The sequence below is a fragment of the Epinephelus fuscoguttatus genome, linkage group LG17 (genome assembly GCF_011397635.1).
Source record: "Epinephelus fuscoguttatus linkage group LG17, E.fuscoguttatus.final_Chr_v1".
In the NCBI taxonomy this organism is placed as follows: domain Eukaryota; kingdom Metazoa; phylum Chordata; class Actinopteri; order Perciformes; family Serranidae; genus Epinephelus; species Epinephelus fuscoguttatus.
The window spans coordinates 27,943,298-27,960,746 of record NC_064768.1 but is presented as its reverse complement, the minus strand read 5'-3'; the positions used below and the strand labels follow the sequence as shown (position 1 = coordinate 27,960,746).

General features: G+C 43.8%; 1 protein-coding gene across 1 annotated transcript in view; it reads right to left on the bottom strand.

The window, feature by feature from the left end:
- Nucleotides 1–224: 224 nt before the first annotated feature.
- The window catches only part of LOC125904219 (inactive phospholipase C-like protein 2), a 33,384-nt gene continuing 16,159 nt past the window's right edge, over nt 225–17,449 (bottom strand). The window contains exons 6-12 of the mRNA XM_049601471.1: nt 16,161–17,375; nt 15,785–16,034; nt 15,388–15,674; nt 13,616–13,819; nt 10,766–10,841; nt 2,460–2,569; nt 225–2,255 (exon numbers count right to left, since the gene is read on the bottom strand). Coding sequence (XP_049457428.1) covers nt 2,073–2,255; nt 2,460–2,569; nt 10,766–10,841; nt 13,616–13,819; nt 15,388–15,674; nt 15,785–16,034; nt 16,161–17,375 — 2,325 coding nt within the window. The 3' untranslated portion in view covers nt 225–2,072. The remainder of the gene's footprint in view (nt 2,256–2,459; nt 2,570–10,765; nt 10,842–13,615; nt 13,820–15,387; nt 15,675–15,784; nt 16,035–16,160; nt 17,376–17,449) is intronic.

The following is a 17,449-nucleotide window of genomic DNA, read 5'->3' as shown; positions in this document are numbered from 1 at the left end:
TTCTCAAAAGTTTAAGAAATCTATGTTCAGTCTAACATACATACATAAATTCTGATTTGATTTAAACTAGGATCCCTAAACCCTGATGGGCAGTGAAGCTTTAAATGGGGGCTGATTAGAGGCTTTTATCCACACCATAGGTCTGTTCCCCAACTGTGGCTTCTTGTGTCAGTATGAATGGATGCTCATCAGAGACAAAGCAGTAACAGACACGCAGCCATCAGTAATTTAAAAACTAGTTTATTTCCATCCCGACTGTGAAGAAAGGTAATCATGAACTGCAACCTTTTACAGAGCCGAACAGGTCGAACCTCATCCACTGCACTGATAACTGGAATGTTTCATTCAGGATCAATAACTTATGTAAAATATTCTTTACAGCAAAAGGATTGGAATTACATAGTAAAATACTGTACAGTGTTTTGCACACAAAGTAAGCACTTTTAACATAACAGTATTTGTTCCCTAGAGGCAGACATTTACAGGTCTGGAGTTGATCGTTGTGATGGGTAACGGTGGTGTAATCAGCACAAGGGCTTCAGGAAAATACAAAAATATAGAATACTGTATGTGAGATGACAATATTTAGAGGGTAAAGTAGGGGTTTCGTGGCAAGACAAAGGACCTTGAGGTGATTGGATGAAAAGTAGTAATCCAGGACCTACAAATGCTTAAAGGGACAGTTCACCCCAACATGAAATTAACATATTTTTCCTCTTACCTGTAGTGCTGTTTATTATTCTACATTGTTTTGGTGTAAGTCGCTGATTGTTGGAGAAATCAGCCATTGTAGATGTCTGCCTATTCTTCAGTGTAATAGAACTAGATGGCACTCGGCTTGCTGTGCTCAAAGCGCCTAAAAATGCATTTGAAAAACTCAAAAGCAACGTCTCTCCAGAAATCATGACCTGGTTACCTTCCTTTTTGTCTGACAAACTACACCTGTTAACTGTGCCACTGCGCAGAAGGAAGCTATCTACTGCTAGCTCGCCTAGCACCATTGAGCTAACTAACATTACAGCTCAGCCAAGGAGGACACCATTAATGTTTTCATCTCGCACTGTCACGAGCAGAGGCCTTTTATTCATGAGTAGATGCACTCTACCTTCTGCGCAGTCGGCTGCAATACAGTCGGCTGGTGTAGTTAGGTCTGTGGATTATCTTGGGTAACTTCTGGAAAGAGACATTGCTGCTGAGTTGGATGTATTTTTGAGGCCCTTTGAGCACGACAAGCCAAGTGCCATCTAGTTCCATTATACTGGAGAGAAGGCAGACGTCTCTACGGCTGATATCTCCAACAATCGGCAACTCACACCAGAGCAATCTAGATTGACAAATAGCACTGCAGGTTTTCTGATTTGAGGGTGAACTGTCCCTTTAATGGAGATAAGGTGAAGAGTGATATAAAGGGGCTGCACTGGTCCAAGAGATATAATCTTACAATACCATAAACATCCACAGATTCCTGCTAATCTCCCATTTCTATAATCAAGAACGTGTGATCTGTGTCTGAATCCTTGCTCGATATTGCTAGACGATAGCGTAAAGCACAAGCCGCTAACATGTGGAGGTGGCAGTTTTTCAAAAAGTTTTCAAAAGATCTGAAACGTCTTTTGGCTGAGCTTTGAGTCATCGCACACTGTGCTAGAAAAATGACAATTTTTTTCCTCCCTCTTCCGGACACATTGCACATAAGGAGAGGTTGATAGACATTTGTTGTATTTACAGTTTAATGCAGCACAAACAACTCAACCTTGGCTTCACATCTAACTACATTCATCCCCCCGGTGTCATTTATCCTGTCTCCTCTCAGCAGCGCTCCTGCACTTTGGCGGCTCTCAAGTGTCATCCACGAGAGGTGGGTGGACAATGGCTGCATTTTGAAGACTTTTACATTCATCAACTCTTCTGTTCTTCTCTTTTAAAAACACAGTACTCGCTATAGCTCTCCCATAGCATTATGAAAGTCTGACACTAAGGCGGAGTAAAACCTTGGAACTTTTAATAACATGGAAAGGGTTTGTCACAGCAGCTACGATGGCAATTTGGTCATGTCCTCTTTCATTTGCTTGCTATGCTGAGGGTCCTCTAGCACTCGTATTGGGTTTGTCATCCTGGCCTCGTCGTGTTTGAGAGCGGACCCTTCTTATCCCTAGACTCTCTTTGGTGAGGTTTCCAGTCAAAGCAGCGTCATGGACCTGCTTCATGTTCTCCTGGACTTCAGCCTTGACATGCTTCAGCAGGTCAGCCTGACCCTGAGAGAGAAAACAGGGGAAATCAGGAGAGACACGAGGAAGTAGAGGGCGGCAAGGAGAGATGAGGACAGAGGGTAGAAGTGGAGGGAGGGAGGGAGGTTGAAAAAGATGAGCAACTAGCTAGAGGCCAAAACATGTTCTAATGGTCTTCTCCTGGGGCTGTTTGGGTTTTTGTGAGTGTATGAGTGAGTGTGTGTTGCTGACCTTAAGGATGGTGATGTTCCAGCTGAAACTCTCCAGCGCCCGACTGACCTTGCGACCCCTCAGCCCCTCCTTCGCTGCCAGACTCTGCAGCTTCTCATGAAACTCCATGGCTAGAGCCGAAAATACACACAACCGTAGCAGGTTAGCGAACGATGTTTTGTACTTAATCATACCTTGGCAAACTTGTCTCAACACAGATAACAAAATCATCCATGCTGTCTTGTGTAGATGTAATTGTATGCAAGTACCATCCAAAACAGTATTTTTATTGACAGCCATGCTAGCAGTGTAGCTTAATGAATGGCAAGGTCAGTCACTCAGTCTATCACTGTGCAGACTGAAACATCTCAGCTATTGGATGGATTACCATGAAATGTTGTTGCAATATTTATGATCTCCAGAGGATGAACCCTGCTCACTTTGATAACCCTCTGATTGTCCCTCTAGTGCCAACGGTACAAGAGTTATTGTGAGCATATTGGCATGCTTTTAGCATTTGATTCATAGCAACACTAAGCTAAAGTAGAAAACCCAGAAATTTTTCATGGGGTGGCAAGATGGGGCCAATGAAAATCTTAGGGTGGCACACCGAAGCCAAAAGCCATGACGAAATTTCAGAAATACTATCATGGTGCTGAGGTACATGTCTAGTTAAAAACAAAATCAGTCTTTCCAGGATTTTGCCCCTTGTTGGGGACTGAAATGTCTGATTTCACGGCAGCTTTTCAAAAAGTTTGTGATGCATGTTGGGACGTTTATACTCATTTTTTTTGGCAATGCAATTGTGGGTAAAAAAAAAATGCAAAAATAGTTGCGATGCTGTTCTAGATCCAGAGATGATTATTGTGAGCATTCCATGTTTCCAACAGCTGATCACTGACAATCATTGCCAACAATCAGCTGTTGTAGTCATACGAAGCATGAGTCGCTCTCCTCCTGCTCTCTATATGGTTAGCACGAGCTAACACAACAGCAGCAACCAACATCGGACCATGTCATAATACAATCCCAACTAACTCACACCAACCCTCAAAAAGCTTTACTTTGTCCTTACACCCTTTAAGCAAGGAGCGGCTGACTGATACGCTGAATTCACAGGGATTGGCTAAATTTGCATTAATGGTTGCAATCACAACATCGTGGAGGAGCTGGTCAGTATGGCAGTCAAGGAATCACACACTGATATACTTTGGTTTCTTATTTTACAGTTGAATATTACTAATTATCTGATGCTCCGCTTCGGGTTGCCCCTTGAAAGTCGTCAGTTGGAGACCTCTCAGTTGACTGAGATTGCTTCAAGTCAAGCAGCCTGGAACGGCCTGGAGGAAGAGAGGCTTTGCACCAAAAGCCTCTGAAACAACACTATCTGAACTCTTTTGGACGTTCAGATAGTGGTCAATTTGCAGCTCATAGATACGTAATACGACACAGTCTCTGGCTTTTATTGGTTATTTAGTGTTGGCAAATAATGTTGTAACACTGTATGACCCACTGAGTCCATTTTATATGGAAAAAAACAAATCATGGAATATTTGAATTAAACAGCTGAATCTGATTCCACTGACCTAATGCTGAGTCGAGTACAGCCCTCGTACTGCTACATCTGTACATACATGTGTTAGGTGGTTCATTGTTCTTTTTCCTTTCAGACAAATAAAAATATCTAAATAAAAGGAGTTCATTGATTGCAAGTAACATTTACTAGGAACAAGCCTAGTCAAGTTCAAAAACACCAAACACATAACACACCAAAATTATTTTTGCTGGAGGGCCTATGATTGTATCAGGGTGGCGCCACTGCTCTGTTGTCTTATCATTTGCTTCCTGTATTATGTAATTCACAAGTTATGATGAAATAATGAATAATGAAATATTCAAATACAGTTGGCATAGCCTGAGTTATTTCTGATTTCAGGGGAACAATCCATTGATGCAGTGACTTTTAGCAGTATAGCCTCCCGTTCCACCACAGACCTGTGTCTGCAATGATACACCATTTTCATATTATGCTGTGCTAATTTGACCACATATAATTTAACTTTAAAGGTGTGATGGGGTTTCTTGCCCCAGTTTAAATAAAGCTACTGTAGTTACCTAACAACAGTGTATCCATGAGAGTAGCTGTAATTGAACAGGGACACAGGGATGAGGGATGATTTTGTTTTCTGTGTACTCATCAGTTAAACCTTAGAGCGCACTGGCCTCATCTCCGTCAGGTACCGAAGCCCACACACCACACACACTGACAAACCATCACCACCACCACACGTTACACAATAGTGAACATTCCTAATGGACCTAAGAAAGTGCGTCACTCAAACGTTCATTCCTACCACACTTTTGACCAGCCCCATGTTTTGTGTACACTCTGAAATCAGAAAAAAATAAATATTGCCCCCTAAGAAATCTGTAACTACAATGAGTCACGTTTGTGAACACAGGCTGATGATGGCTTGTGTACTTTGTCGAACAAACTGAAGTAGAGCAATGTTGTCATTTGCTGGTCTCTCGCAGTGTGTCTATGATCAGTAAACATTGTTCACAAAAATAGACGAGTCAATATTCATGACCGCTGAATAATATTCTGAATGTCAAAATGCAATGCTGTGTGCCTAGTCCAGTGTTCAGAAGTATGGCTATGCTCTCTGGCTTCCAAACACTGCAGGACACACACTTGCAGGGAAATCTTTTCTCTCGTCTTTTGCCTTTGATTCACAAATGTTGATATCATCGTTTCTGATCAGTGTTCTCTCTGCCAAACCAATCTGTCTGCGAGTTTCCATCATCCACCTGCAGGTTTTACTCCACCAACACCAGCTTCCAGACTCTGGGGAGTCCTGTGCTATCTCCTGTCTTCACATGGGCCTGTGCTTAATGAAGATGCTTCACTTCAGTGGGGCCTAATCGCTAGTCTTTCTACACTGCTGCCCTCAATTAATTGTTATACACTTCTAATTAATCTCTACTTATTGAAGCACAATGTAAGCATCAGATTTCACAGAGAGAGTAGCGGAAACAAAGGATGAGCTTATGCAAAGGAATGATGGGACGTGGATGGAAAATCTGAGAGACAGATGAAGAAGGATACAGAGAAAGAGAGAGAGCGTCATAGAAGTCAGGCCGCCGGCTAGTTAGAGTATGTGCAATGAGTTGTGTTGTGTGTCTGGCTTCCTCTGACCGCCCCGGGCCACTGTCCCACTGTTACCATGGAAACCCGGAAGTGGGTTAACACGGGGCACACATCACTGTGAGCCATCAACGAGAGCCCAGACATTAGACGCACCAAGCTCTGGACCACACAAACACACATACACACACACTGAGAAAAGAGTAAACAGATTGGATGCGAGTATAATTTAACAATTCCTCACACATAATCCCTGTCTCTGTCACTAAACGTCTGCAAACACGGACACACACCTGCACTCACATACGCTGTCGCTGCTCCATGTTCACACACACACACCTACAGAAGTTGCCTGAATAATAACCTTTACTGCCTGGTTGCTAGGCAACTCGAAGCCTACGTGCCACTGTAATGTGTGTGTGTCTATTTCCCTGTGAAACCAAGTGAAGCCAATGGAGGGAACATTATTTCCAAGCCAATACTGGGACACAAACACACACACACACACACACACACACACACACACACACACACACACACACACACACACACACACACAGAAATGGGTCCTGATCCAGAGGCCAAAACAACCTTAAGGGCTGGCAGAAAAAGACGTAGCAGGAAGTGCATCACCTTCACTTCCTGTCCTCTGAGCAGTTGTGGTGGGGAAAAGACAACCTAAGGATCTGACATCCAGCCTGATGTCATTAAGACACAACCAGGCATATATATTTATTCACATCTCATGAGGTGTGAAATCTATATATATCTAGATGGGAGGTCAGGGCCCAAGCAGCTGCCCAGTCATGATCTTAAAGGTTCTGTTCACCAGCAATACAAGATAAAGAGATCCTTCTTTCAAAGGATATCCCCTTATTTGGTGTTTAGATGACAGTGGTGGAGAGCAGATTAAAAGCAGGTGGGTGTGAAGGCCATAGCGTATGACTCACATCATTCTCTTGATCATCAAACCATTCAATGACTCCTCGCGCTCTGTATGGAAGCATGTTCATCCATTATGTTTATTCACATTTTCGTTTATCACTCCCACTTTATGTGAGGGGATTTCAAAATAGTCAGCGCTGGCATTTCAAATGTATTTTCAACTGTAACACACCCATTTCAGTACATAACTTGGTCACCATTTTTTAGTAGCCAATTTTTATGGGACAATGTGCATTGGTCATTTACATATTTTAAAAAATTAACTTTCACGTATCAATATTGGCCTCACAAATCGAGTATTGGTTGGGTGTCATCACGTACCTCTAGTGGGACTGATTTGACTTGCCCAGGAGCATCTTTTTCCAGGAACTTCTCTGGATGAACCACTGACCTGAATATGAACTGCTTTCACTGGAGCTACTTTCTAGCAAAGAAATACAGCCACGGTGTGTTGTATGAATTATACAGAGTGATGAGGGTATTGTCCGTGGAAAGACACATGACTGAGAGCAACTTTGACCCCCTCATGAAACATTGTTTGTCATCTGACTTCCAGTGGTTTACCTTCTCAGCTTAATGCAGTGGTTAAACCGAGTGCTGTGACATCACTGATGGGTGTGGTTGCTGCATGTAGAGACTAGCGACGACAGCAAAACACAGTCTTTCAGCCTGGTGTTAAAGGAATACGTCAACCCCCCAAATGACCATTTGTATATCAGTTACTGCATGTGGCGTTGAATAGAAGGAAACTTTGTTTTTCTTTTACATGACTCCACCCAAAATGAAGACTCTGAAAACAGAGAAAGTTCTTGATGAACTGAAGTCACAAGAGGGCAAGTATAGTAATAGCATCTGTTAAGAAACTTTCACACACCTCTTGCATAATCCAAGTCTCATTTATCCAGTCATATGCTCAGTGCTTCCTAAACAGACGGCCCGTTTTGATCTGGAACTGAAGTAAAAGTGATACTTATATATGCTCTCAGTGCTGGACTCCATTGACACAAACAGTAATTTTTACCTTGCTGAACCGAGACCTGCTGATCCACTGCTGCCTAGAGTGGTAGTTTGTTTGTGTTATTGTGTGACTTTGCTGGATCCAAACTAATCCTTTAGAACACCAAAGTCACGCAACAAACTGATGGAGGCAGTGGCAGACCAGCAGCTCCCATGCTCAGCATATAAAATTACTGTTTTTGTCAGTGGAGTCTGGCTTTGAAGAGAGCATGGATAATTTTCACTTTTAGATCAGTTCCCCGTCAAAATGGCCATCTGTTTGGGAAGTACTGAGCATACCACTGGATAAATGAGACATGGATTATGCTGCACGAGTTGCATAGGGGTTTGTAAATGGATGTTTTGATAGTTTTGCCGTTGTTAAATCTCGACCCCATGCATTTCAATTTATCAAGAACTTTAACATTTTTGGATTCTTCCTTCACCGGAGGCGTGAGAGAAAATGTTTTCTTTCTTTTAAGTGATAAAGAGACAGATATATCAAAACGTGGACAAATAAAACCAGAACTATCTGCATGGCTGTACCACAAAGAGAAAGTGAGCAAATAAGTGTTTTTTTAATTGGATGAACCCACACCTCTACACACCAACACATCCTAATACCAAGGTAGATTCACTGACTCTTCTCCCTTGGTGTTCTTGTCCTCCCCCCAGCGTTGCCTCCAGCTATCTTTCTCTGCCATCTTCCCACAGCTTTTTCTTCCTCTCCGTTTCAACCCTCTGCTCTGATGTAACTTTCAGACATCCATCTCTGCCACAAGCCAACCCATGGCTTCCTCTGAGTGACCTGCTTATGCCTCCTCGCTGCCCACCCCCTCATCTAAGACTTAGAGGAGGACCTACGCCTTGGGATCACCTGATTGCCATCTTTCCTCTGTGCACACAGGAAGAGCTTTGTTCGTTAGATCAGGCCTCGGGCTCTGCAGCAGTTCTTTATCAGAAGAACGTTCTGGCACTGGACTACACTATCTCACATTTAATCTCACTCTATTAATACTACAAGTGATCACATGTGAAATAAAAGTATATGATACAATGTAAGATGGTTTTTGATGGTATCTCAGCAGCGGTCAGCCACCACTGCAGTCCGAGCTACAAAACAGATGAATATGTCACAGATTATTTGATCAGCGAGCAACGCACTGGCTCTGGAAAACCTAAAATAAAGTTCAGTGCAGAATGGGATGAGTTGTCTGGGAGCAAAGTGGAGCAGAGTGCAAATTTGTAAACAACATTCATCTCCGTCAAGCGCACTCTCTGTCTCCACAATAGCCCCGACTGAACCATCATGTTCCTCTCGAAATATCAATTCACCTCAGGTTCACCTTAATTTTTCCTTTGTCTCCTCTTTACTATTCATGCTTCTCTCAAGGGCGATATTTAAAAGCTGACCGTATTTCAACCCACAAAACTCATGAAACCCAAAGATGCTTAAAATATATGTCCTAATAGTCTTTTTTTTTTTTTTTTTTTAAATCCATGACGTCTGTAAATGCAGCTTTTTAAAAGCCAGCAACCAGAGAATCTTATAAATAACGTTAATGTGTTTATTTTTTCTCTCCAAGCCAGTGGTTAACACCTCCAAATGTCAGTCACTGTGTCTCCTGGGTGACAGCTGAAGACTGAATCGGGGTGAAGGAGGGGATGCGGGTAAAATGTGTGTGTTGGTGTGTTTGTTGGTTGTTTATTGCCACTCTGACGACAGTCTGGCTGACTAATGTCAGATGACCCAGGGGGGCCCTGCTGAAGTAAACAAACCTCTGCCAAAGATTACAGAAATGATATAACCCAGTCAGATATGGTGCCCTTCACTTAATAGACCGAAGGGTGATCGATGGCAGGACCACGGCCAATTTAAATCCCCTCCATCCAAAACATACAGATGAACTGAGCCAGTAAAAAGACTCATTTAACCTCGTGTGACACTGTTGATTAGGCAGATGTCTGCAGAGGATGGGTTAGGGAAAAATATGGTGGGAGAGGAGAGGACAGTGCATGAGAGGAAAGAAAAGGAATGAGAGGAGATGGGAGGATAGGAAGGGAAAGAAAGGAAATAAATGAAAAGGGGATAAAAAGGGAGGAGAGGACAGAGCACAAGAGGAAATGACAGGATAGAAGATTGAGGAAAGGGGAGATGATACAAGGAGAGGAGAGGAAAAATGTTACAGATAACAGGAAAGAAAAAGGAAAGAAGATACAAAGACGAGTAAAGAGAATGAGGGGAAAGGAAAGGAGAAGAAAAGGAAAGGAAAGGAAAGGAAAGGAAAGGAAAGGAAAGGAAAGGAAAGGGGATAGAAGGAGAAGAAATAAATGAAAATGGGCTAAAAAGAAAGGAGAAAATTAGCATAAGCAAAAAGGAAATTAGATAATAGGAGAGTGGGAGTGGGAGCGGAAAAGAAAGGTTAAAGGAAAGGAAGAGTGATACAAGAAAAGGGGAGGAGAGAAGGGAAGAGAGGTGAAAGGAAATGAAAAAGGAAAGAGGACACAAAGACGTGAGGACTAAAAAGAAAGGAGAGAATAGCATGAGCAAAAAGGAAATTGGGTAATAGGAGAGTGGGAGTGGAAAAGAAAGGGAAAAAGAAAGGAAAAGGAAAAGAAAGAGATTGAAAGAAAAGGAAATGTGATACAAGGAGAGGAGAGGAGAGGAAAGTAGAGGAGGGGAAAGGAAAGGAAAGGAAAGGAAAGGAAAGGAAAGGAAAGGAAAGGAAAGGAAAGGAAAATAAATAGGATACAGAGAGAAGAGAGCATAAGAGGAAAGAAAAGGAAAGTGAAGAAACTAGGAAGGAAACACAAAAAGGAATGGGAGAGGAGAGGAAAGAAAAGGAAAGGAAAGTAGAGGAGAGGAGAGGAAAAGAAGGGAAAGGAAATAAGAGGAAAGGGAATGAGAGGAAAAGAAAGAGGATACAGCAAGAGAAGAGAGCATTAGAGGAAAGAAAAGGAAAGTGAAGAAAACTAGGAAGGAAACACAAAAAGGAAAGGAAGAGGAGAGGGGCGGAAAGGAAATAAAAAGGAAGGGCGCTACATTAATGACAAAAGCAGCCACTGCAGTGTGGATAACAGCAGTGGTTAAGAGGCTGTGTGGGAGTTGTCATGAGCGGACTGGGAACATAGGCACTGCCTGGTCTCTACACACACACATCGTAACACACGCTCTACGTAGCAGCATGTCATATACACACCAACACAAGCACACCCACACACACACACACCTACACACCCATTGTCTGTATATGCAGGATCCTGTCGGCGATTCCATCAGAGAGCTCCATCACCGCTCTGCTCGCCTGGACCATCTGCAGACAGGGGAACATATATTAGTGTGAAATACACACACATACACACACAGTTGTAGTGCACCATAAACCTCTTTCCCATCTTGTTTTTGTGTGTAAATCACACATTTAAGCACATATACAGGCTGTTTTATGGTCTGCTGTAAAAGAACACAATTTACTCCACATTAAATGGGTGCAAATCACACGGGAGGTGAATATTTATGATGAAATGAAACACACGTGAAGTTTTTGCATATGTTGGCGGTTGTTAAAATTACTGAACTAGCCAATTAAGGTTCACACTGTAGGCTGTTTTATCACAGTGCACAGTAGACATATATATAGACATGCACGTAAAGACACCCACAGAGACTAATGTGACAGCTCCTTCAAAGTAATGACCACACGCACAAACACACACACACACACACACACACACAGAGGAATGACATGAGTCTCTTTAGCCTGATTAATTCGGCACTTCCTCTCACAAGCCCTGACTGGGACGTGACCCCTCTGTGGGGAAAAAAAAACACTGTTCCACAAATAAGGGATTAACTACAGTACATAAATTTGGCCAGATCCAATTCAGTAAGACACACACAGACACACTCTCATCCGCACTTCCTGTCCCTGTTCTCCGACTCTCCCTTCAGGCATCAGGATTGAGGTGTGGAATCCATTTAGGCGAACGACATTCAAATCTATGCTAATGGTATTCAGCAAGCTTTTTCAACTCTGATCTGCTTGGCTGGAAACAGAAGTGGCTAAACATACACACGCACACAAACACACATTCTTATTTACACGCTAATGCACAAATAGACAGCCACAGGTCTACGCAGATGCTAGTTGCAGAGCAGTGACAAACAACCCTGGTTAAATTAAAGTGTCACTGTTTATACGCTAAAACCTTAATCATAACTTAATAAGACCAGAAACAGATCCATTTGTCTTCACTATAGCCTGTTCCTGGCTACAAAAACCTCCCTCACCCACACACACTCACACACACCACATATGCTCTCTGGACAGTATCTCTAAATTGGCAATTCATACTGACTGTCCATCATCCAAACCCAAGAGACTCCTGGGGAATATCCAATATGAAACATGAACAAGTGCACTTTGAGCAAATATCAATTTAAAAAGAGCCAGCGGCCAGACAGATAGTGATAAAAGGGGGTGTACTGTTCCTTACCCCTGCAACACTTTAACATGACAGGGCAGGCTAGAATCCTGAGACACAGCTGCACTGAAACCACATACAGGTGGTTGTCCATAGTCCAAGAGGACCCAGAAGGAAAACTAGAATTGCAGTTGTAGGCCTCTGCAAACCCCTCAAGTTGCAGATACAGTTTACATCCATGTCTGTGAGAACATGGATACTTCACACACATCTTCCCCCCGGCAGCAGAGAAAATCTATACAATCAGCACAGTTTCAAGATGGACACCTGACCAAATGTTTCCCCTTCTGTTCCCGAGATGTGACGTTGAGTAATGGCCAGAAAAGTGTTTTTGCAGAACAATACGATGTCACAGTGAAGCTGACTTTTTACCTACTTGAATTCTTGAGTTAAGGCCAAAAACATGTTCAATGACCATACAGTACCCTTGACCTTTGTCCTTCAACCACCAAATTCTCATCACTTCATTCTTGAGTCCAAGTGGACCTTTGAGCTGAATATGAGGAAATTCCCTCAAGGCGTTCTTGAGATATTGTGTTAATGAGAATGCAATGGATGAGGTCACAGTGACCTTGACCCTTGACCACAAAATTCGCACTAGTTCATCCTTGATTCAAAGTATGTTTGTAAGAAATTTGAAGAACTTCCCTCAAGGGTTTCTTGAGATATCGCGCTCATGAGAATGAGACAGACAAGATCACAGTGACCATGACCTTGGCCGTTAACCACCAAAATTTATCACTTTTTGTTAAGATAAGTGGACAGTCGTGCCAAATTTCAAGAAATTGCCCGAAGATGTTCTTGAGACATCATGTTCACAAGAATGGGACAGAAAGACAGACGGACGGGCCGACAACCCTAAAACATAATGCCTCCGGCCACATGCTATCATTGGCACGGAGGCATAAATAGAGGAGGTGGGACCTCGGAAGGTAAAAGAAGGGATGAAGAGGAGGCTGAAAAATGGAGACTAAGGGAAAATATGTTGAAAGTAATATATGAAAGTAAGGAAGCCTGACATTGTATCCTTGCAGTCGAGCAACCTGAACCCACCCAAACAAACTGATTCATCCCGCTGTATTGACCATTTGATGAGTCCACTAACAGACCAATTGACCGCTCTGCCCTCTTTTTTTCTCTCTCTCCCTCTTTCTCTCTTTGTATTCATTTCCACGGGGGAGGCTGGGTTTATTTTTAGACATCATTAAATGAATAAAGTCTGTTAAATAACTTTCTCCTCGGTCGATGAAAAGTCCTCAGTTTATTTGGGTGGAAACACGCAGTGGATTCAGGCCAAGGTGAGGATGTCGCCGATGTGTTTACAAGCCTTGTTAAAGCTAGGAAAAAAATGGGAATGTTGTCTGCTACATAACAATGAGTGCCCGCTTTGTGAACATATCGGTTAGAAAGGAAGCTTTTGTCTGCAAGGGTGGGAGGGTGGGGGGGTTCATTGTTAGGTCGAGTAGACAGGAGATGGGAGGTGGTTCACTGATTTGTGATCTTTGCTGCTTTTGTTTGGTCTTTCCTTCCTTATGATGTATTTCAGAGATGTTCCTTCATACGATGGAAAGCCACAAGCATATTAACTCTCTTCCTTCCTCACCATTTCATAAGTAGAGACGACCCGGCGAAGGACATCAGGCAGGGGGCCCTGAGGCTCCAGTGTGGGGTAGTGGTCCCGGAGGTCAAACAGTAGTAAAGGTGCCCCGTCTGGTCCTGACACCCTGGAGCCCAGAGCTAGGACACACTGCATGAGGTTAGCCACCGCCGACACCCCACACAGCTCCCTGAACAGTGCTACAGAGTTCTGTTTACGAGAAGAAGAGGACAAACAAACATCTGAAAATTTGAAAACATAAAAAAGCCTTTCACAATCTCTCTTATTTCCTAACTGATGGAAAAACCAGACACAGACACAGAATGAAATCAAAATAATATAAACAGAAAATCTGTGAAATCTCTTCTCCACTTTGTCTTCCACATGATTTGCTTTCACTGTCTCTTATGCACACAAACACACACACACACACACAAACAGGTAATCAAAAACCACTCCTGCAACAGAGCTATTTGTCTTTTCCTTCGACTATTGATTTGCTCCCCTGCAGTTCCCTCCTGCAGCGGTGCTGTTGTAGCAGCTCCGGTTGGGATGGAAGAAATCAAGAGACATGAGTGCCAACAGTCTCACCACACCGATGGAACATACCGTATAATTACTGTTTTTATTCCCCCAGGGTGATTCAAGCACCCACAGACCAAATTGCTGCCTGGCACATAAAGGTTAGATCAGCTTTTAACAATGGCAGAAAATGCGTCACGAGCTCCAGTCCTTCACCTCTTTCTTTTCAGTTGCATATATAATCATCACTGTTTAATTTCAAAACTCCCAAGATAAAGCCAACAATCAAGAGACATAAAATAACCACGTTACTCCACATGTAGTTACAATGAACACAAATAAAGCAAAAAATGTATTTAAAAAAAAAAAAAGAAAACGATTAAATCTTCCAGTCCAACATGACATCTTCACATTTTTGGTTGAAACGCACGTGCGAGGCCGGCCTTATAAACACAGTGTAGCCTGATAGCATGATGGAATTAGCAAGCTAGCTAGCCAGCCGCTACATGAGTAAAATTCAAGTAAAATCCACACACTATTGTCACAGCGTAGGAAAGTACATTGCTATAATCAGATGAGTGACAATTTGTTTGTCTGATTTTCAGTAACCACTGTAACATTAGAATAAAAGCATGGTTAGCAAGCTAGCTAGTAACTAGCAGCTGAAATGGCAGTTTTCCGATGGAGCATGGAGAAGAGCACCTCATCAGTTTGTCTGAGGAAGAGCCATGTCTGTATGACACACAAGTACTGTTACTGAATATAACACGTTACAATGTCTACATGGGTGCCACGACCATTATGAGGAGAGAGTGAAACAAGTGTCACCATCTTAGTAACAACCCATAACTAGAGGTAGGTAGACAAATTAGTTGGTTCAGATGATTAATCTGCACTCATAAGACATTTTACAAAGCATCACTATTGGCAAAACTTGGCTGTGATAGTGTTCGATGGCTGCACAGCCTCCACCAGTCATGGCGAGACATCACCGACCAGAGCTTGTGTTAAATGATCAGTAGTTACAGCTCCAGAAAAAAACAGGTTCTTCTGGTGTGTGAGTGTGTAAAAAGTATATTGGTCTTGTTTTAATTTTTTTTTATCAAAGTCTGTGACTGAGTGAATGCCACCACTTCCTGTTTCACATTAAAAGCACTTTATCGTTTCATACAAGATCTAGCCATTCACTAGGTTCTGACCGAGTCGTGTTTGCTGTCCGACCAACAAGCTAAATATTTAGTGGCACTGCCCCTCACCTGCATGTTTTCCCTCAGGTCAGTGGCTTCTCTTAGCGGAGGAGCAGCCATCTTGAAAACCTCATCCACAGCTCGGACCCCCAAGTCCCTCAGAGCTGTGTAGTCCCTCCCCTTGCGGGCCTTCCTCACAGACAGTCCCCTTTTGTGAGGCTTTCCCCCTCCTCTGCGATTGGTCAGGGCCACATGGACAAACAGCTTGGCATGGGGAAGCTCCTCCCCTGTCAGAGACTGGAGCGGTACGTGTCGGTAGCCTGGTTGAAGACACTCCAGAGGGATGGTGTACTGACCTGTGGTAGCAGGGAGATCGCAGTTCATTTCAAAGTATTCCAAAGAAATATGACAATAACAGGAACTGCTTGAGTCCATTGACAGTCACCCTTCTGACCCTGACACCAACCTATGAACTCATCCCCTATGAAGTCGTCATCCAGCACCACAAAGCGAACCATTGCGAGCTCCGGCAGGTTGATCTGGAACTCAAAGCTCTCATCGAAGACGGGATTGTCCCCGTTCTGTGTCACCGTCCTGGTGCGGCGCTCAGTGCAGTCAGCTGGGATGCCGTGGATCTCGACATACACATAGGGGTCCACCACGTCCCCTTTGGCCCCCGAGCCCCTCGGCTTGGGTAGGTTCTGGCCGCTTATCACCTAGGAGAGGGATCAACACAAAGGTTTGTCACTTAATGGATTGCAGAACATAAGAGAGTTTAGAGGATTATTCCAGTTTAATACAACTTTCACGTATCTTGGGGTCTACACATTATTCTACCACACCTTCACATGCAGCAGCTGTGGAGACACCCCAGGCACCGTGTCCCTGGTATCGGCACTGAAATAAGACACCTCCTGCCGCATGATGGCTGGCCGCAGAACATAACCACAGCTCCCATTCTGTCTGAACCAGGCCGTGTTCAGGTCCATCATCAGTCCTGCTGTCTGAAAATTCATAGACACAATCTGGCAACCGCACTTCCACAGGTCCTGAGGGTTCATGTTGCTTGAGTCAATACGCATGGGGCTGGGGTATACCCGTGACAGGAAATGCTTGTTGTGATTGACAAAGTCGCCAGGGCTCTCGCCAGCGAGACGCACGGCCTGTGACTCATGTAAGGAACACAATTCCCAAGGCTTCTGGCATTTGGATGAAGTTGGGAAGTCAATGAAGCGGACTGAGCGGCAAAGAGTTACCAGATCAGAGAGCTCCTTCAAGAGTTGGAAACGTTTGGGAAGAAGATGAAGAGGATTACACTGAGTGACAACTGTGAAAGAGACACTTTTCTGCACCACGTCCTTCTCATTTCCTGCTCCTCCACTGTTAGCTGCTTTCATCCTTTGACACATCTCTGCCCCTTCATCCTCCTCACTTACCTCCCCATCCTCCCCATCAGGACCTGGCCCCAACTTCTTACCCTTTAACAGGATTCGATGCCTTAGGGCATGCGGCGATGGTAGGTATGACTCCCCTTCATGTGGGGGTTTTGTGTATAACTTATCTCCTAGTATCCTCACAAGATGTTGCCACATCACTCTCTGTTGTTGAGGTGAACAGTGGTTCTCAACACATACAATTAATGGGTACTGCGAGGCCACAAAAGCAAACTTTCCAATTGCTTCTAGCACACAACGCAGGGACAGTGGTGGTGAGAGGGTGTGTCCAGTACACACCACCGGCTCCTCATCAGGGCCATCCCAGACGTCCACCTCCACACATCTACAACCCATTTTAAGGGCACGGATGTAGCCAGAGATGTCAGATGGACCTCGAAACTGGTCCTCGATGAGGTAGGTGTTGTGGGAGGAGTTGATGTAGTAGTGAGACAAAGGCTGAGACATGTCCTGGCACACAGTGTCGTGCTCCCTGTCAAAGAGGTGGCACTCTGCTGAGGTGAGGTAGCTGGTGAAGCCGTCTAGTGACAGGTATCCTTGCTGCCGGCCCTCCTCTGATGGCTCATGGGACTGGATGAGCTTCAGGCTGGTCTCCTCGCTCACCTGCAGGAGAGAGTGAGAAAATGGAACAGAGAAGAAGGAGAATTTGGACATGGTTGTAATGACAGTACGGGAAG